This window comes from Lycium barbarum, chromosome 1, assembly GCF_019175385.1.
Source record: "Lycium barbarum isolate Lr01 chromosome 1, ASM1917538v2, whole genome shotgun sequence".
Classification (NCBI taxonomy): domain Eukaryota; kingdom Viridiplantae; phylum Streptophyta; class Magnoliopsida; order Solanales; family Solanaceae; genus Lycium; species Lycium barbarum.
Genome location: NC_083337.1, coordinates 902325 through 922863, shown reverse-complemented (window position 1 = coordinate 922863; position 20539 = coordinate 902325). Strand labels below are relative to the sequence as shown.

Sequence of the window (20539 nt, the reverse complement as noted above, 5' to 3'; positions counted from 1 at the left end):
CTAACTTTAAAAATTCCAAAATAAGTGAATTTATTTTTGGTATCTGTGACCAAACGCCTACTTATTAATAGCCTGTTTGGTCAAAAACAAAAATTCTTCCCCAAACAAGCTATAAATAAGTAGTATAAGTCCTATGGAATAAATGGAAAAAAAAAAAAACAGAATGTATATAGAATACCTAAATTCTGAAACGTAGCAACTCCGTCAGGCATTTGCATTTTTCTGCGAACACGGGCAATGGAGGAACTACTGAACTACCGATTTAATAATACGAAGCTTCTAGAAGAAGCTCTTACTCATTCTTCCTTCTCTAATTCAGTTTCTAATTTCAACCGGCTCGCGTTCATCGGCGACGCGGCTCTCGGCTTAGCCATTTCCAGTTATTTCTTCTCTACTTATCCTGACATTGACTGTGGTAAGCTTACTGACTTACGCGCCGCCAATGTTAGCACTGAAAAACTTGCTAGAGTTGCCGTACGTCACGGCCTTTATAACTATCTCCGCCACAATTCAGCAATACTTGATGAAAAGGTACATTATAAATATGAATTAACAGTCAAAATCACACTTGAATTATCGCTTTTTCGCGAGTTTCACACCTCTAACTATCAGTTGTTCTTTTTTCCTACCTGAACTATATCACCGGTGCTCAGGTAGGAAAAGCGAGCAGCTGATTGTGGAGATGTGTTTTAGTATATAGATGGTGATAGTTTAGGTAGGAAAAGGGAACAACTGATAGTTGAGTGTAAGTTTCTATTAAACAATCCTCGATGAAAAGGTACATTATATATCATTAGCTAATTTTCTCTTCTAAAAGTATTTTATACCTATCGTAAGTGTAAAGCATTTTCACTTTGTGATGTAGTTTTAAGTTTTTGTAGCAGTTACCTGTAGTTATCCATTAAGCTAACATGTATATATTAAGCATCTAATAAAGTGTATATAGAAGTTAAACATTAGAAAAATTAAGATTGTGGTGAGCTCTCTGACCTCAGCGCTACCAACGTTAGCACCGAAAAACTTGCTAGAGTTGCCGTCCGCCACGGCCTCTATGTGTACCTCCGTCGCGATTCGACAATCCTCGATGAAAAGGTATATTATAGATTTATAAATCGCTGACTGATTATTCTCTTTTGTTAGTATTTAACTTAACAGTGAAAATCATTTTCACATTGTTATGTAGTTTAAGTTTTGTAGCAGTTTTTTTTTTTTTTTTTTTGTTAACCGTGATGTCCGGGCCAGCTTGTGCGCACATCGACTAATGCCACAGGATACCTGCCACCTCCCACCAGCAACACGTACAAGGTAACTCTGTCCACCAAGGGTAGGACATATGGGAAGAAATCACTTAGTGTTTTTGTCTCTGCTGTAATTTAAACCTACGACCTCATGGTTCTCAACCCATTTCATTGACCACTAGTAGTTACTTGTAGTTATATCAAGCAAAATGTATCTATTAAGTATCTAATAAAGAGAATATAGAAATTCAACCTTAAAAACTATTGAGACAAATCCACCTAGTGGTAGCAGGGGTCAGACATTGACGTCTACCTTGTAAAGTTAAAGTGTCTTATATGCATCCATTTCTACATTGTTATGTAGTTTAAGTTTCGTTGCAGTTACATGCAAGTTATCAATTTAGCAAACATGTGGAGTATCTATTAAGCATCTAATAAAGAGTATATAGAAGTTAAACATTAAAAAAAATTAAGACAGATCCACCTAGTGGTAGCAGGGGTCAGACATTGATATCTACCTTGTTAAGTTAAAAGTGTGTAATAGGATTTTTTAAAAGTATTTAACTTCTATGTATCCATTTCTACATTGTTATGTAGTTTAAGTTTTGTAGCAGTTGCTTGTAGTTATATATCAAGCAAACATGTATTTAGCAAGTATCTAATAAAGAGTATTAGAAGTTAAACATTAAAAAGATATTATGACAAATCTACCTAGTGATGGCAGGGGTCAGACATTGGCCTTTAACTGTAGTTTTGTGGCAGTTATTTGTAGTTATCTATCAAGCACACATGTATCCATTAAGCATCTAATAAGGAGAATATAGAAGTTCAACATTAAAAAATATTAAGACAAATTTAGTTAGACAGAAGAAATGGTGGAGATTGATTCCTGCTTGTATATGGTGGACAATCTGAAAAGAGAGAAACTCTAGGGTTTTTGAAGATAGGGGTAATCATGTGCAGGCTATTAAGGTGAAGTGCCTACTTTCGTTTCTTTTTTGGTGTAAAGAATGCTATTTAGAGGAGGAGGTTTCCTTAATAGATTTATAGGGCAGTGGTAACTGTTTTTAGGATTGTTGTTGGCTGTGGGGACTTCTCCTCTGTGTATTTGGCTTCAGCACTGCCCTAGTTCTATCAATACCAATGTTACCAATTTCAAAAAAAAAGATTAAGATAAATCCACCTAGTGATGGTAGGGGTTAGCCATTGACCTCTACATTGTAAAGTTAAAAGTGTGTAATAGGCTTTTCGGGACAAGTTTAGGAGGTAATTTATGTATTTTCCCTTCAAATGTTAAATATATTAAGGAAGGGAACATGTCACTTTACCTCCTCATATCCTAAAAGAGTAGACTTGCCGTTCCTTTTACACTTTTAAGTTCTTTACATATGTAAAAATATCTGGATGAGTGCTCAAAGTACAGCGTGACCATCTAAATTGTGGAGGATTCCTCCACTTGGCACAAGATCATCGAACTGACTAAAATAGTTCTTGTGGAATTGTAATAATGCGGACTTTGAATTTGGGCGTAGGTGAAGGAATTCGTGATAACAGTGCAACAGGAGGAGAAGATGGAGTTCTATGGAGGAGACATAAAAGCGCCAAAGGTTCTTGCAGACATTGTGGAGTCAATAATGGGGGCTGTATATTTGGATTGTGGCTTTGATGTGAATGCTCTATGGATGGTCAGTTTCTTTTTATTACTATTTAGGTTTGTCTGGCTATGGATCTTGTAAAAGCTCTCTTTTCTTTTTTATATAAATTAACATCTCCCCTTTAGTTGACCTATTTTTGTGAACTTAAGTGCTAACCTACTACCATGTATAGGTTGGAGGCTGTTCCACCTTCCGTAGGAAAAAGAGTATGGGGAAACCTTAACTCCTCTCTTTTGTATGAAGTTTCAATAAATATATGCAGGTCCATGCTCAATGAGCACAGATGGACAGATAAGAGTACCAGTGAATCAATCAACTATGCCTCAAACCCAACTAGTTAGGTTGGCTGAACGAATTCTCTGTATTAATTTATTCCTTTGGATTTCTAGTATAACTTGAAAATGTGATTATGTGGAATTAAAGCGTTGAGTCTCGCGGGCTTATTGGCTTTAGTAAGTGCTTACAGTTTACACCCTCGGTGTTACTATAAAAGGGGCTTTAACTGTTATTCATTCAAATGCAAAGCTAGTTATCCTTGTAAACTTTGCATCAAACTAACTCAAGCCACGCTCCTGTTCCAATTTGGTGATTTCTGCAGGCCGACTGATGTCTGAGTAGTCATTATGTATTGCTTGTTAGTTTTCAGAGGCAAAACTTATTTTTCTCTAGAAATGCTATTTATGTGTTATTCTCCAATTGTTGAAAGAAATGATTAAGATGTATTCCTAAAACAAGAATTTCAATCGTAATTCATTTTGGTATGTTACTAGAATTCTTAGTTGTGCAATAAAATTTTGTGCTGGTCTTTAGAATGTCACTTTAAACACAGATGTATTTTTTGCTAGCTTTTTGGTGCAGCCTGATCTATGTAAATGATGTATATTCCATGTTGGACATGATTGGGGATTTGCATAAGTTTTTACTTTGACACACTAGCCCACAATCCTTTTATAAATTTACCCTTGTCAAAAAAAGGTAGTATATGTGTGTGTGTGTGTGTGTGTGTGAGAGAGAGAGAGAGAGAGAGAGAAGGTTACAAGTTGAAATTTGAATTTATTCAGATATTGAGAAATAAAAAGTGAGCTTACATGAAGAAGAGGGGCTTCTCATAATTTGGGTTTCGTATCATTGGAAATCAATTGGAAGGGAAGAAATGATGAGGTATTACATTGCAGAAAATTGGTGATTGATTCAATGAGAAATCACATGAGAGCCAATTTGAATTTTGGGTGGTTGACTGAGCTGCCCCCTGCTCACACACCAGTAGACAGGTGTAGCATTTCTTTCTTTGCTCCAATGATTTTTTATTTCAGAGATTTCATCAAGGTCTTACGATACAATAATTTTGTTGACCTATAAATAGGCCATTGTTCTTTGCAAATAGAAATGATTTCCTGATGTTTAATTATTTAGTACTCTTTTTGTGTTAGATCTTTAGACGCCTACTAGAGCCTATCATCATGCTGAATGTGTTGGAAGAACAACCACAGCCTGTAACAATGCTGTTTGGACTTAGCAAAAAGGATGGAAAACAAGTTGATGTAGAACATCGGAGAGAGGGAGATAAAAACATAGCTAGCGTCTATCTTGATGGACAATTTATTGCATCAGCTTCTTCTGAGCACAAAGAAATTGCAAAGCTTCAAGTGGCAAAGGCTGCTCTTAAGGAGTTATTCTATAACCCTTATGATAAGATGGATGTTGAATTTGTTCCATTCCAGAGAAAAAAGAGGGATGTTGAATCTATTCCATTTCAGAAAAGAAGATGGATGTTGAATTTGACACGACAAAAGAGAGTGAAGGAGCAAAGCAGAAGCTGAACGAGCTTTGCGGAAGAACGAAATGGCCCAAACCAACTTACAGGTTAACCTTTTTCCTTTTGAGTGTAGTTGTTCTCATGAGGGAACTTAGTGCCACTTTTGTCAGATAGCTGTCCGGTGGACAAAGTTATTGCTTGTTTCACTTGTACTCAATCTGCAGCTGCGAGCACAAATTATATTATTAAGTTTAACATGCTTAACATGTTGTACCAGGGAATCATAGTATTATATTCTTAATCTTGGCCGTATATCTCCTTATCAAAGCAGGGGAAGAAGTTGTTGCCATATGAGCAAACTTTGACTCAATATTGAGCAGTGATACTACCAATTTTCTCTACTAGAAGTAGCTTTAAGGTTTGATTGCACGGAATGGGTTCAAAGAAATATATAGGAGCACAAGACAGATTTAGAATTATGTCATTCATCGACATACTAACATACATTGCTGACTTATATTTTTTGGACAGACAGCAGTAAAATGAACTTATTCAAGTATTATTTTTAATTTTTTTTTTTTTTGAAATGTCACTTGTCTGAGGTTTAATATTTTAAGAATTTTTTCCTCTCGAGAGCACTCCATATAAAATGGATTTTCTGGACTAGCAACGTGGTGAATGCATGTGTTTCGTACAGGAAAGATTGTCATTTGGTAATTTTTTCCTAGTTTGTTTGTCTCAATATCCAGATGCTGCCAAGTTTTTCTGTATCCGTTGCAGTTACACATAAATGTATTAATTTTATTTCATTATTGTTTGCTTTCTGATGGTTGCAGAATAGAGAAAGAGATAGGTCCTGCTCACGATAGGAGGTTTATATGCTCTGTGCAAATTGCAATTGCTGAAGGCATGCTTCTTGTGACGGGAGACGAGAAGTCACGAATAAAAGATGCAGAGAATTCAGCAGCATTAGCAATGATTCGGGGTTTGCAGGAATCCAAGTTCAGTTGATATAACATAGTTCCACATTCCAATTCCGGGAGGAAGCAGACAGCAGGGGACGGTGCAACTTGTAAGTAAAGCTTACTCTCTCGATGGTGCAATAATCAATCTTTGGTTGCTGCAAAGTGAATATAGGGATACATTGTCAGAGCTCCACCTAGAAAATAGATAACAGAAGGGAGTTCACCAGTTACTGCGTGATAATGTAAATAGATACCAGGACCTATTGCATAGCAGACTAAGCTCATTCAGATTAGAATTTTACCATGAAACTTTGTGTACAAATTAGTATGAGATAAGCATCAGAGCTAGAAAATTGAACTCCAATCCCAGTATTGCTGAAGAAGTAGCTAGTTCATGAGGTAAGAATTGCTCAAGACCATATAATGATACTAATTTCCCATCTCACAACCTATGTGGGACCCTAAGTCTCTAACACCGCCCACACAAGACATCTGGAGTGTGGATAATATAACATGAGCCCAACATTGGGTAAACAAAGAATTGGAATAGGTCTGGCTATGATACAGTGTAAAGAAAATGAACCTTGAGTCTAACTCAACTCCAAAAACTAGCTCATGAGGTGACGCTTATCCAATATCATATAAGAATACTAATTTCCCATCCCACAACTAATGTGGGACTCTAACACTATATGGGTAGCATTCATGACCTATTAAGTGGACGAGGAAGACATGACCGTTTCATATTTTCTGATTTAGTAATTAATACCTATATATCTTGTTCCACGTCGGAAAGTGCATTGGTCCAAAGCGAGAGAAAAAGGTTTTCAGCTTTTACGTTGAAAAGAATATTCGTAAACATATTCTGAAATACTCTTGGAGCAATATGACAAGAAAATTCCAAGCAAATCATCTTAATGCATTAGTCCAATGACAAGTGGCGCTATCTTTTGATATGATACGACAAATTACTGCCAGAAGCAGATCATTATCATTTTACAAGTTGCAATAGATACCTTATCTTGTGGTCCGGCCCTTCCCCAGACCCTGCGCATAGCGGGAGATTGTTGTCAAACAATAATATAGAATCAGATTTAATCCCTTCAAAGTAACCTGATAATATCTTCAGAAAAATTATCAAAATGAATCATGAATACAAGATGCAAAAGTTTGATAAGCAACTTGTCAAGAATGATTTATTCATGGCCAGGAGTGGATCTAGAATTTTATGTCAGTGGATGCAAAGTATTGCACCCTTTGACGTTGTTTTCTGTTTCTTCTTTACCAAAAACATGTAAAGAAAATCATGTATTTTCATTTTATTTTTTAAGATGGTGGTAGTTGTTCACAAATACGGAAGAATATCATCAGTAACTTTTACGAAATAAACACACATTCTTGAAGTATTCAAGGTAGTTGGGAGCACAAGCACCTCTACCAGCGGTATGAAGAAGAGCTTGAATTTGAACATTATGAGCTCGAGCTCAAGATTTTACCATAACCTATCAAAATCTACTATTTGGTACTTCATGAATTTTTATATACATATACATGCTTCAAGCTAAAGCTACTAAATTTCAATCAACCTATTATAAGTAATACGCTAGATCTGCCCCTGCTTCCAAAATGGATAAAGGCCGGATCATCACTTCTATCTTTGACTACAAACATATTATAAATTTGTACCAAATGTGCACCCATTATTATAAAAGAGTAATGGATGCCATGATTCTTGATCATCAAGGATTGCTTAGAAAGCTGCTTTGTGATAGAAGTCATGAAGACTCTTCCATGAGTCTTCTCTCTGCATCTTCAATTGCTTGTAGAAGTTACCAATGAATGTCTCTGCTTTATAAAATAGCTCCTGCTTACTTAGCACCACAGCTTCCTCATCATTTTGATCATCATATTTTTCTTCCTTTAATATCTCGTGCCCTTCATTAGTCTCCTCACCAGTATCCCCTATGAAGAACAAGCTCGGCATTGAAGGGCACTTCTTCACTAGTGCTACCTGCTCATGTACTTCTGCAACACCAAAAATCTTTTCTGAAGCACATTTTTCAACCACTTTATAACCAGTGTTATTCTTGGTGGTGATCAGAAGCGAGCTCTCTGTGCTCGCTAAATGATCATATTTAGCTTTAGGGGCAGTTTCTTGATGTTCAATAGTTCCCGAAGGGGGAAAATATATCACTGGAGTAGTCATGTTATGTTGTTTTTGGGTGGTGATGATGTTGGTTGAACTTAATTTCTTGTCATTTGGAGATTTGCAGAAGAATGACATGAGGCCAGCTTCAGCTCCTAGTGAAACGATGAGAAGATTAACAATGAAATAGAGGTAATTTGTTCTTAGTGATGTGAATAATAGAAGGGTGATGATAAGAAGGGCAGCTATGAGGAGTAAAAGCTTTAGAACTTGGGAGATTTTGATCATTTCCATGGATTCTTTTCCTCTCTTTGATGAATGCAAAGATGTTGCTGCTAGGAATAGAAGTGTGGTTTTTAGGGTAGATAAGGAGGTAGTGGAGTTTCATATTTATAAGGAAGATATTGAAGAGAGAAAACAATGGTAATTAAGTTGGCTGTCTCGTATAGAAATGAATCTTGGACCTAACTCAACCTTAGAGTCCGGCATTGAAAATAATTAGTCTACCCTACATTGAGTAAGAATTTTCTTTGCTTAGCAAGGCTTGTCCAAGACTGTATAGAGAGACAAAGTAACTCATTCCTCAATCAGTATGGGACATTTAACCCTCCCCCTTCTCCCTTGACGCACGATGACGCCTAGGCTAGTCACTTGGTCTGGACAAGATAACATGGGGCCTAATATTGGGACATAAAATAATAGGGACATGACTCTGATACCACAAAAAGAAATAGATATTGGGCCTAATTCAAAGCCAAAAGCTAGCTCGTTCATGAAGTATTGACCCAATACCATATAAAAAGATCAATTATCATCCCTCACCGTTGCAGATAATACTCTTAGATTTCATTTATCTGATCACGACATTGAAGATGTTAATTTGATTTGTATTATAAAAGTATATTAGTGATGATGGAAGAATATTAAAGTAGTGGTTGAAAAGAGAGCAAACATCATATCAACTGATTGAATTTCTAGATTTATGGCGCATAGAGCCATTCGAGAGGGCAGCGCTCCCCACAAGAGATTTCTTTGTTTCCAAGTTCAGAACTTGAGACCTCTTGTAAAAAAATAAAGGGATTCATCCATCTCACTACATCTCTGAAGATGTATACAATTTCTTGTAAAAATTACTACTGTTTAATTGGACATTCGCTACTTCATATTATTTGTTAGAAAAAGATTTTCTTTCACACGTTAAAAAAAGTCACACAAAAAATCTGTCATAAAGTACAAGTAGAGTTAGAGCCAAAAATATTATGGATTATAAGATAAATATAATAGAAAAGGAATTTAGATAAATTTTAATTGGACAAGTTGTGATAAGGTCGGTGCAGAACAATCTGTTCCATCTTTTCCTCTCATTTTCTCCTTTAGGAGAAGCAGCTGTGGGCCTGTGGCTGCTTCCTTTTAGGAATGTTACCGCTACTGGAAAAGTCATTGGCACTTTTGTTCCTATTTTGTGCTGGTCTTTAATTTTTGGCCGTTATAACAAATAACTTTTTTCGAGTTATAAGTTTATATTTTCGCATCATAATATATTAATATCCCACAAATTATGTCATGCACCTCCGTTAGGCATAAGTTCAATTTTGACAGACGGCAAACCGTGCAATTTCTTCCTACTGGAAATGTAGGTCGTCCCAAGTGAGCCCTTCTGTTTGTGTCGTTATGGGCCAATTGGAGGCAATCTTTGTCATTGACTCATGGGCCCATGGCCCAACTTGGTGGTGGGGTGGTGGGGCTGGCTATGAAGCATAGCTTAAGAATTCCAGTAGATTCACTCCCTCTCACACAAAACAAATCTTCTATTGGTACCTTTGTGGTCCGTCATCTCAACGAAATAAACGTAGGATCGGACTATCATATTCATCGACTATTGATGCATTAATCGGATTAATTAATTAATTAATTAAAGTTAGTTTTAGTCATTATGTATTGAACAGAAGCAAAAACCTTGGTCCAAAGATTATGTTTATGTACGCCAAAGTAATAAATTATGTTTATATAGGTCAAATATTACTTTTTTGCTTGAAATACCTAGCTTCACTAGTGGTAAAATTGAGAAATTTTAAGGATCGGATCTATAGTATTTACCTGGTGTCTACGCCTAAACTTTCAGCATACAGCCCCTAATATTTTCAATGAATAATTTAGGTTATTAATCAACTTACCATAAAGTAGAATTTGTCTACTCTAGTTAGTTTTCTTTTTCTTTTTATAATTATTTTACGTAGAGCTTGACTTAGTGTCGGAGCTTGTGCAAGGACATTATCATAGAACTCTATATTTCCTGCGTAGTTTGAGATTTGATAAAATGTTTAAAACGAAGTTAAAATCAAACCAGTTAGTTGCTGGTGTTTATCCTTAATTTTTTCCGAGGAAAAATAGTTGGAAGTAATACCATGCCTATTTACAATCTAAATAGAAAAAAATGACTTTATTAAAGTTTCTATTGTTATTTTTATTCTTTTTTATATAAAAGGTCATATTACTAAAATAACATTTGTAATGAATTATAAAATCAAATCTTTGGTCGACTGCTGGAAAAAAAATCTTGTTTGTGATGACATTTTTCACGTCAGGCTTGGGAATATCTTTTCCTTTACTTTCTTGTTTTTTCCCTCAGCTTTTCTGCGTTACAACTAATTCCCATTATCCTGATCCATGTCTTTTCACTGTTATCTCATATATGCATGTTATTTTCAATTGTTTGACTGATTTGGTACTCTAATAGTCCATACTACTACCATTATTCGGCTTCTTTTCTAGTTGTCATCTTCTGATAAAGCTAATTCTGAATTCTTATCAAGTTTTGATTTGTCCGACTCACTTGATCATGGGTTTTGGTTTAGATAATAGAAATTCCAACTGAACAAAAATAGCTGCACGGACTCGAAAAGGTTCCACATCCCTTGCTTTTGAGTAATTTGTGCGCATCTCAACTAATTCCACAGGTATCGAGTAACCCTGTTAGCTCAAACAATTGGGAAAAAATCACCTAATTTTTCTCACCTTTGAGGACGAGGGCGAGAATCGCTTCACTCTTAACTATAAATTTCATCGCTTCACTCTTAACTATAAATTTCAAGTTCGAGCTTTAGAAATGAAGAATTTTTTTATCTAGAGTGATTTGCCCTCATAGCGGGTCTACCAGCATAGCGCAAATCTAAATTAATTGAGTCAGTAAATTTCGTCTTAGATGGTTAAACAAGGAAAACCAAGTCCATTACCTTTTTGTGGTCGGCCTTCTTACTAGTTACTACGGCATACGTTTCATAAGAAACAAGCCATTTTACTCCAAAGTTACAAAATCTTAACTTTCCTCGCTAAAGGATAAAGAAAAGTTCTTTAATTACTTTATTCACGAAAATGAATTTGAAACGTGCCCTTCTTAACATCTAAAGATCTGAATAGAAAATATCCCCCCGCAGACAAATGAAAGTTGTGACATATACCGAAAATGAATTTGAAACGTGCCCTTCTTAACATCTAAAGATCTGAATAGAAAATATCCACACGCAGACAAATGAAAGTTGTGACATATACCGACAGTACTGTCGTTTTTGTGTCAAAGATAATTTTGATGATTGATCCCTAAGTAACCCAGCTATTCAGCAATTAGAAAAAAATGGCTTGCAAGTTGCAAGTTGAATATAAAACAAACAAGTACAGGTGATTAACTGAGTCAAAGTCACGAACAGTACACACCATTTCCCATCACCCCACTTTTCCATCTTCTTTTCCTCTTTGCCAACAAGGTGAAGAAAGGATAAATTCACATGAAATTCTCCCTGGTTATCTGGTGTGGCTTGGTAGTGATGTCGATTCCAGCTTTAATAGGTTGGGAACGTTTCAATATTTACTGAGTATTTGAAGGGAGATGATAAAGTTAAACTCTAGATTGAACTTCTCAGCAAATATGGCACTACACATCCCAGCACCGCACCAGCAAGAACCTGCATTCATCTCAATGGCATTAACACCCAGATATGGAAAACATAATTTACTTTTTTTTATAACCGTGGTGTCCGAGCTAATTTGCACGCACCTTGACTAATTTCACGGGGTACGTGCTACCTCCCACCAACACAGGTATCAAACGTTGGACAGATTAGAAACAATTTATTGACTCCGCAGGAATTTGAACCCGAGACCTCATGGTTCTCAATGCACTCCATTGACCACTAGACAACATCCTTAGGTGCCTTAATTTGCTTTATTAACTTCCGATTAAGGAAAACTTAATTTACTTTGTTATCACACGAGTGTTTTTTAATTTGAATATTTTTATCATAATAGTTTCTCCTTCAGCATTGCATGGTTGCATATTGGTTGCGAATGAGCCAACAAAGCAAGGGAAGGGAAGAAATATTAATTTCTCAGTTTATTGTTGTCACCAAAAGGAAATGAAGAATGGTCTTTCCGTGGTTGTAAATGTGTCAACAAAGGGAAGGGAAGAAATATTTTTTCTCAGTTTATTGTTGTCACCAAAAGGAAATGAAGCATGGTCTTTCCGTGGAATAGTGGGTATTAATCGAGGTACATAAGAAGTGCTACTCCGTGGAATTAGTCTAACTGTGTGCAAGTTGGCCAGGATACCACAATCATAAAAATGATCTTTATAAAATTGATTCTCAATTTCTTCAACTTCAAAGAAATGCATAAACTAAAAATTCATTGCAATCATACCTGAAGGGGAGTGTGACCAAGCGAATCTCGCAGAGGTCTAACATTGGCCACAGGATGCTCAGGAGGCAATTCACACACTATCTGATTCAACAACTGCATCAAACGACAAATTCTATCACTAATCGTAAATACATAGAAACTTCAAAGTCTTTCAAACCAGCAGTAGCCAATTTCAACTACAACAAGTATTTTACAACCACATAGGGAAAGATCGTTAGAGAAGGTACCAACCAAATTGTTTTAAGCATAGAATGAAGAATAAATTTGTACTGACACTGATTTAAACACAATGTCATCTCTAATTGGATAAGTCAACAATCAGTAAAACTATAAACAAAATAACCAAGGGGGTGGGACAGAAAAATTACTTCAGCTTGGCGACCAGCATGAAGCCTAACACCAGTAGCATCTTACATTACTCTAATTGGATAAGTCAACAATCAGTAAAACTATAAACAAAATAACCAAGGGGGTGGGACAAAAAAATTACCTCAGCTTGGCGACCAGCATGAAGCCTAACACCAGTAGCATCATACATTACCTGTTAAAGAAAAATCATTAGACTAATGAGGAGAATCTAAAAGTTCATTATGCAAAATACAAATAAGAAAGTTGATTCAGGAAGCTGCGTGTGGGTAGAAATTGCAGACATTGCGGTATATACAAATCCCTCCAGATCTCCCACCCCCTGATAACACATATATACAGGCTAGCCGCTCTCTTCCAAAGAAGCATTTATGTTAATACATATACGTATAAATGTGCGTGCATATGCATTCTGAGGCTAGACGCAAGTAATCAGGATTTATGACATTGCATTTTGTTTCTTCTTTTCATACATCAAAATACTGGAGTAACATCCAGATGCAAATAAGCTAAATTAGAGCAAAAAAAAAAAAAACAAGTGAACACTGGCTTTCTTTTTCTTTTTCTCCTTTGTTGTTCTTGTGTTGGGATTACATTGATTAATGTCTCTCTAAGCCAAACATCCCCGGAGGAATTTTAAAAAGGAAAAACTGGCTAAGAAATTACTCACAACACATGCCAAAACCACAGCAATCGCAAAAGCGGATCCTCCAGCACCTTCTTGTAAATAAATTGCTGTTACCAGTGCAGTAACAGTTGCTGAATGTGATGATGGCATTCCACCAGAGCTAAGCATCCTTTTTGAATCCCATCTCTTCTCCTTATACCTGCAAAATCTAACAGGGAATATTCAAAAATTAACCAAGGAAGTATATAGAAAAGGTAAGAGAAAACTTGGCGATCCTGAAAAAGTAAGCTCTTGAAATTCAAAGCTCAATCCACAAGAAGTACATATTTCTCCACATTTATGTCAATAACAACCTCCTGAATGAAAATCTATCACAAGATCCCGCAAGCATGCTCATTGAAACTATGTTATCATGGCAAGTAAAACAATGATTACCGCCACCCTACTCAAACTACTTTAACATTATGTTTGATTTGATTTATGTTGCTCGGACTATTCAAGTATTGCCGCACCGTGTCGGATCCTCCAAAAAAAATTGAAGAATCCGAGCAACATAGGTTTTGATGAAAGAGAAGAAAGACTTGCTGATCTAATTTCCCAAGTAGTTAACCTACTCCTGTTGTATGGTACAGCTATAAGGAAATTTAAAGACCCTAATTCCTCCTCCGTAGAGCTTTTGGAAAAGCTTATGTGTGCTTAAGTGCCTATCCACTTTTACTTCGCCTTCTTTGTCACTTTTCATAACCAATAAAGGGAAATTGATTTTTCCCACTATATTTTACATCTCTCTCTCTCTCTCTCTCTCTTCTGAAAAGTACCACTCTCTTTTACAATTTTGTTTGGCAGAACCGGAGTCTGGGCAAGCTTGCACACACCTCGACTATTCCACCACCATCTAGTATTTCCCACAGCACAACCATCCAGACTTAGGTAAATGGCAAAAGATCACCTAATGTTTTTTTGTCTCCACCAACAGCGGGGGAAAACACAACTTTTGGAGAAACACTAGAGGACCTTAACCTATTCAATACTATAGGTAGGTAAAATGAAAAATTCATCACCACACAAAGGTAAAGGAAGAAAACCCCATTGTTTCTTTTCCAAATTGAGGAAGCACAAAAGAGGAAGCGCGATGGGTTCAAAGCATTATCCTTTTATCTACTGTTCTTATAAGTGATGACCAAATATCTGACTTCCCAGATTGAACTTGAGATTGTGCTAGACTGCTAGGAGGTTACATAACATTCCTATAAATTTTACTCGGATCTTCATCAATCAAATATCTTTGAACTCATGAGGATCAGTATATTCACTTTAGTTTTTGCTATATGCTACTATCTATAGAAACTCCATAATCTAAACCATAATTGCAAGCTCAGTTGGCGCGAAATTTGCAGCACCATCCAGTTCCGAAAGCGGTATAAATATTATAATGACTGCTATAATATCAACAATAAAAACTTTCAAATACTCCCAGACCACAATAAGATCTTTCTTTTTTTCTTTTTCTAATGCATCTTATTAGTTGATGTGCGTAAGTTGATTGGACATTGACATCATTGGAAAAAGATATGGAGGGATCATTATCCTTTATCTACCGTTCTTCTAGGTGATGATAAAACCTCTAACTTCCCATTCTGAACTGGTGATTATGTTGGAAGGTTCCAAAAACTTGTAAAAAATTGCTTCAATCTTATTGATCACTCAAATATCTCTGAACTTTTTCATGGATCAGCATTTTCACTTGAGTTTTTGCTATATGCTACTTTCTCTAGAAACTCAACAACCTAAACCTCAATTTCTTCCCCAGTCCGCGTGAAATTTGCAGCAACATCCAATTCCTAAAGTGGTTTAAAGTTTAAACATTATAATGACTGATGTAATATCCTAACCATATAGAAGAGCCGGTTGGGCTCACTTTTTCGTCGTCTGTTCCAATTTTAAAAAAAAATTGTGGGTCTCATATATATTAAACAACAACTAATATTAAAAAAAAATGTGCGCCCCATATTAAACACCAACCAGTATTAAAAAAAAAAAGAGAAGGAAAAAAAATGGATCCCATATTAACAAAATCAAGCAATATTAAAAAAAAAAAGTGAAAGTGAATCCCATATTAAAAAAACAAACAATGTTAACAAAAAAAAAGTGCTTAGAAAATCAAACAATTAAATCAATAATGATGGATTCATTGCCACATGCGTATCAACCCATTAGTGGGAGCAAATGAAATTATTGTACAGCAACATACTTAAAATACTTATATATTAAAATAAGATAGAATTTAATTACTTTTTCATTTTTTCCTTACTCTAATAAATGTGAAAAGAGATTAATGTCATAAAAGAAAAAATAATATTAAATGGAGATCAAATAATTAATACGGTAAATTAGTGAAATTATAATTCTAATTGACGTTTCCTTAAAAAACCGTGTAAAAAACAACATGACAAGTAAAATGAGTTAAACAAAAAATATTTACTAAAAATTAAAAAATAGAAGTTCTTCATTTAAATAGAAAATCAAACTTCTACTTTGTTTCATTTTAAACATGTAAAATTAATATAATAATTTGAATTGGAATTATCCAAATCAAAATTTGATAAAAAAAAAATTATATGTATTACTTTACTATTACTACTATATAGAAGAGCCGGTTTATAGAGGCAAGATCGTCGTCCGTGTTCGGTCCTACTTTTTTATTTAAGGGCAAAAAAATCCTTTGTGGTCCCAACCACTTTTTTATTTAAGGGCTTATACTTTATATTACCAACTCTTCTAAAAAGTAGATAGTTCTACTATATAGAAGCATCGGTTTACCCATGCTTCGTCGTCAGTCACTCTTAAAAAAAAAAAAAAAAAAAAGGTGGACCCCACCCTCTCGAAACTCATGAAAAAAAAAGTGAACTCCACCCTCTCCAAACTCATGAAAAAAAAAGTGGACCCCATATTAAAAAAAAAAAGCAACGTCAAAAAAGAAAAAAAAAAAACGTGCATCCCATATATTAAAAAATCAAACAATATTCATGTAATTCTCAAAGCATCCCCATCAAGTCAATAATAGTGAATTCATTGCCACATGCATATTAACCCATTAGTGGGAGCAAATGAAATTATTGCACAGCAAAAAACATGAACCCCATATTATTACTTTTCTTCAAAATATTTAATTGCTGTATTTGCTATTCCGCCATGTCATTTATTTGTTATGTTTACTAAAATAAATATACTTAAAATATATATATTTAAAAAATAAGATACAATTTAATTACTTTTTTATTTTTATTCTTACTCTAATAAATGTGAAAAGAGATTAATATCAAATGAAGATCAAATAATGAATAAGGTAAATTAGTCAAATTATAATTCTAATTCACGTTTCCTTAGAAAACCATGCAAAAGACAACATGACAAGTAAAATGAGCTAAACCGAGAATATTTACCAAAAATTAAAAAATAGCATTTCTTTGTTTAAATAGAAAATCAATTTCTACTTTATTTCGTTTTAAACATGTAAAATTAATTTAATAATTTGAATTAGAATTATCCAAATCAAAATTTGATAAAAAAATAATAAGTATTTTACACTTTTAAATTAATCGAATTAAAATTAAAAGTATCAACTGATGCTTAAATATTGCTATTATTTTATCTCAAAGAGAGGAAAATAGTTTTATTTTAAACAAGTCTTCTCTTTTAAAAAGTATTAATAAATTTTCATAGCAAACACGAATAAAATAAAGTTTTAGATACGGAGCACAAACTACAATGTTATATTAATCGTATTTTGAACACACACACACACACACACATATATATATATATATATATATATTATCACTATCTAAATACAACTACATATACATAGATACACTATAATCCGAAGCATTGGGCCCGTGCGCAGCACGGGCATAGGCCATCTAGTCAACAACAAAAGCATTCACATACTCACTGACAACAATAAGAAAGCCATGATCTACAGTTACCAATTTAAAAAAATAATAATAATAATAATAAGAAAGCCATGATCTTTCTTCTTCCTTTTTTAATGCATTGTATTAGTTGAGGTGCATAAGTTGATTGGACACTAACATCATCAGAAAAAGATATGGACCGATCATTATCCTTTTATCTACCCTTTAGATGATGACAAAACATCTAACTTCCCAGTCTGAACTGGTGATTATGTTAGAAGGTTTCAAGACCTTCCTATATACTTCAATCTTTTTGATCATTCATATATCTCTTAGCTTTCCTGAGGATCAGCATTTTCACTTTAGTATCCTCTATACGCTACTTTCTCTAGATATTCAACAACCTAAACCTCAATTACTCGTTCAGCATGTGTGAAATTTGCAGCAACATCCAATTCCTAAAGTAGTTTAAACATTATAATGACTGTTGTAATATCAATAACAACAAAATTTCACATATTCACGGGACAACAATACAAAAGCAACTATCTTTGTTTTTTTCTAATGAAACTTTATCTACTAACAGTTCAACTATATTGGTACCAGCCATTGTTAAAAACGAAAAGGCCAAATCGAAAAGGCTTATAAGCAGCTATAGTCTAGAAACAGAAAACTTGTCTCTTCAATACAAAGTGATAGAATTATATCAATAGAAGCAAAACTTTCCTGAGGATCAGCATTTTCACTTTAATTTTCACTATATGCTACTTTCTCTAAAAATTCAACAAACTAGACCTCAGTTACTAATTTGCAGCATTTCCAGTTCCGAAAGCGGTTTAGACATTATAATAACCGTTGTAATGTCAACAAACAAAAATTTCACATTCCAAAGCAATTATCTTGCTTTTTTTCCGATGTAACTTCTACTAACAATTCAACTATATAGATACCAGTCATTATTAAAAACGAAAAGGCCAAGTCAGAAAAAGGCTTATAAGCAGCTATAATCTAAAAAGATAACACTTGACTCTTCAATACAAACTGATCGAAACTATTATCTCCATCCCAATTTAAGTGTCTTACTTTACATCATGGTCATTCCCAAAAAAGAGTGTCTTTTTCTATTTATTTTTTATGACATGGGAACCCGCAGCCGCTCCTGTGCAATAGCTCGCAAACCCCACGGGAGAGATAACCCGCACGGCGCTTATATATATATTTAGTAGATGTTGAAACCCTTAAACTTTTTTGTGCATTCACTTTTACATATTTTGAACCCCTTAGTGAAAATCTTGACTCCGCCACTGATCATAGGCAGGGGATTTTGAACCTGCGACCTCCATTATGAAAGCCCCGTGCTCAACCAACTGAGCCTCACTTGAGTAAGTTGACAATTCAAACATCATGACAAGATGATAACCACAAGATTCAAAAGAACATTTTACTACATAATAGGCATCTTAAAAAATCTCTCTGTATTTCTTAGTCTACGTGCCTAGTCAAACTAAGACACTTAAATTTTTAAAGAGCGAACGTTTACCAGGTAGTGAAGAGCTTGAGAAATTGAGCAATACCACAAGCAAGGAATGCTGAAATGAGAGGTACATTTGCAGGTGAAATTGCCGATGAATATGACCGCGCACTTGAAGATGCATCGGATGCTGTAAGCACTTCGTTCATTTGATAAGATAATTTTCACGAACTTTCTAGAATCTAAACTCGGAGATTGATAGTAATTTTCTCGAAGCTTCTAATCTAGGCTCGGAGATTGATAATTTTCACGAAGCTTCTAGAATCTAGACTCGTAGATAGATAATTTTCTCGAAGCTTCTAATCTAGGCTTGGAGATTGATAATTTTCACGAGGCTTCTAATCTAGGCTCGGAGATTGCTAATTCACAGGAAGCTTCTAGAATTTAGACGGACCGGAGATCGATAATTTTCACGAAGCTTCTAATCTAGACTCGGAGATTGATAATTTTCACGAGGCTTCTAATCTAGGCTCGGAGATTGCTAATTCACAGGAAGCTTCTAGAATTTAGACGGACCGGAGATCGATAATTTTCACGAAGCTTCTAATCTAGACTCGGAGATAGACAATTTTCTCGAAGCTTCTAATCTAGGCTCGGAGATTGATAATTTACAGGAAGCTTCTAGAATTTAGACGGACCGGATATTGATAATTTACAAGAAACTTCTCTAATCTAGACTCGGAGATTGATAATTTACAGGAAGCTTCTAGAATCTCTAGACTCGGAGATTTAGCAAATTGATAATTTTCAACGAAGCTTCTAGAATCTAGACTCGGAGATTGATAAATTGATAATTTTCACGAAGTTTTACACTGGATATGCTGTTGTTGTTCTAGAATCTAGACTCAGAGATTCGCAAATTGATAATTTTTACGAAGCTTACACTGGATATGTTGTTGTTATTGTTCTAGAATCTCTAGACTCAGAGATTTGCAGAATGATAATTTTCACGAAGATTACACTGGTTATGTTGTTCTAGAATCTCTAGACTAGGAGATTTTGAAAATTGATAATTTTTACGAAGTTTCTAGAATCTAGATCTACAGGAGAAGGTACGGCCTCGCCGGTAACCGGTTGCCGGCGAAGTTGTTGATGGGAGAATTGTGTGTTTTGTTAGGTTTGCTGTGATTGGGTAATTGTGGACGGCGAAAGGCGTTGGCGGTGGACCCACACGGGCAATTTTGTATACAAATTGGGTATTCTCAACAAAAAAAAGGGTGGCGTATGAGGAGATAATACATTTGGTGGGACCCACTTGGCTTATGGCCTTGGGCTATATCTCCATCTCCAACTTGCTAGCATTTGGGACTGGGCTGATCTCCGTTTCTCTTCTCTCCATTTTTCCTAAAATTCTAAGTTAGATTAAAAATGCATGGCATAAATTATAATTAATGGTTAAAATTTAATTGACTGAAGAAGGACCTTAACCATAATTGAAATAATTAATAAATTGTTCCATTAATATACTAATATCTTTTCTCTCTCTTCCTAAAGATTTTTTCCTACCCAATATCTATCTCCTCCTTATCATTTTATCCAATTTTGAGTTAATCTTTTATCTCTATATATTGAATTATTTATGTAGCTTTTTTCTTTCGAAAAACCAACAATAAATCTTCGTTGGTCATGCCAGTTTATGGGGAAAAAA

General features: G+C 34.9%; 2 protein-coding genes across 4 annotated transcripts; one reads left to right on the top strand and one right to left on the bottom strand.

The window, feature by feature from the left end:
* The first annotated feature begins 139 nt into the window (after positions 1 to 139).
* Positions 140 to 4756, top strand: LOC132628104 (ribonuclease 3-like protein 2). Of its 2 annotated transcripts, XM_060343827.1 has the most exons (4): positions 140 to 531; positions 1243 to 1305; positions 2771 to 2923; positions 4324 to 4756. In XM_060343827.1, the coding sequence occupies exons 1-4, from the start codon at positions 238 to 240 to the stop codon at positions 4711 to 4713; spliced, it is 900 nt and encodes a 299-aa protein (XP_060199810.1). In that variant the 5' UTR covers positions 140 to 237; the 3' UTR covers positions 4714 to 4756. The 2 variants fall into 2 exon arrangements, with proteins under 2 accessions (XP_060199810.1, XP_060199818.1); XM_060343835.1 differs by lacking the exon at positions 1243 to 1305 and having other exon boundaries at positions 143 to 531.
* Positions 4757 to 11224: 6468 nt separating this feature from the next.
* LOC132628092 (uncharacterized) lies at positions 11225 to 20153 on the bottom strand. Of its 2 annotated transcripts, XM_060343813.1 has the most exons (6): positions 19153 to 20153; positions 18901 to 19113; positions 13489 to 13645; positions 12943 to 12993; positions 12453 to 12545; positions 11225 to 11719 (listed from the first exon to the last, which is right to left on the bottom strand). In XM_060343813.1, the coding sequence occupies exons 2-6, from the start codon at positions 19038 to 19040 to the stop codon at positions 11660 to 11662; spliced, it is 501 nt and encodes a 166-aa protein (XP_060199796.1). In that variant the 5' UTR covers positions 19041 to 19113; positions 19153 to 20153; the 3' UTR covers positions 11225 to 11659. The 2 variants fall into 2 exon arrangements, with proteins under 2 accessions (XP_060199796.1, XP_060199787.1); XM_060343804.1 differs by having other exon boundaries at positions 18901 to 20152.
* Between the last annotated feature and the right edge of the window lie 386 nt (positions 20154 to 20539).

Excerpts from the sequence above, each read along its gene's own strand:
- LOC132628104 (XM_060343827.1), top strand. The coding sequence starts at position 238 with ATGGAGGAACTACTGAACTACCGATTTAATAATACGAAGCTTCTAGAA. Across the intron at positions 1,306-2,770 it reads CCACCAGCAACACGTACAAG|GTGAAGGAATTCGTGATAAC; the intron begins GTAACTCTGTCC and ends ATTTGGGCGTAG. Across the intron at positions 2,924-4,323 it reads ATGTGAATGCTCTATGGATG|ATCTTTAGACGCCTACTAGA; the intron begins GTCAGTTTCTTT and ends TTTTTGTGTTAG.
- LOC132628092 (XM_060343813.1), bottom strand. The coding sequence starts at position 19,040 with ATGAACGAAGTGCTTACAGCATCCGATGCATCTTCAAGTGCGCGGTCA. Across the intron at positions 13,646-18,900 it reads CTCAAGCTCTTCACTACCTG|GTATAAGGAGAAGAGATGGG; the intron begins GTAAACGTTCGC and ends TAGATTTTGCAG. Across the intron at positions 12,994-13,488 it reads CTGTGGTTTTGGCATGTGTT|GTAATGTATGATGCTACTGG; the intron begins GTGAGTAATTTC and ends TTTCTTTAACAG.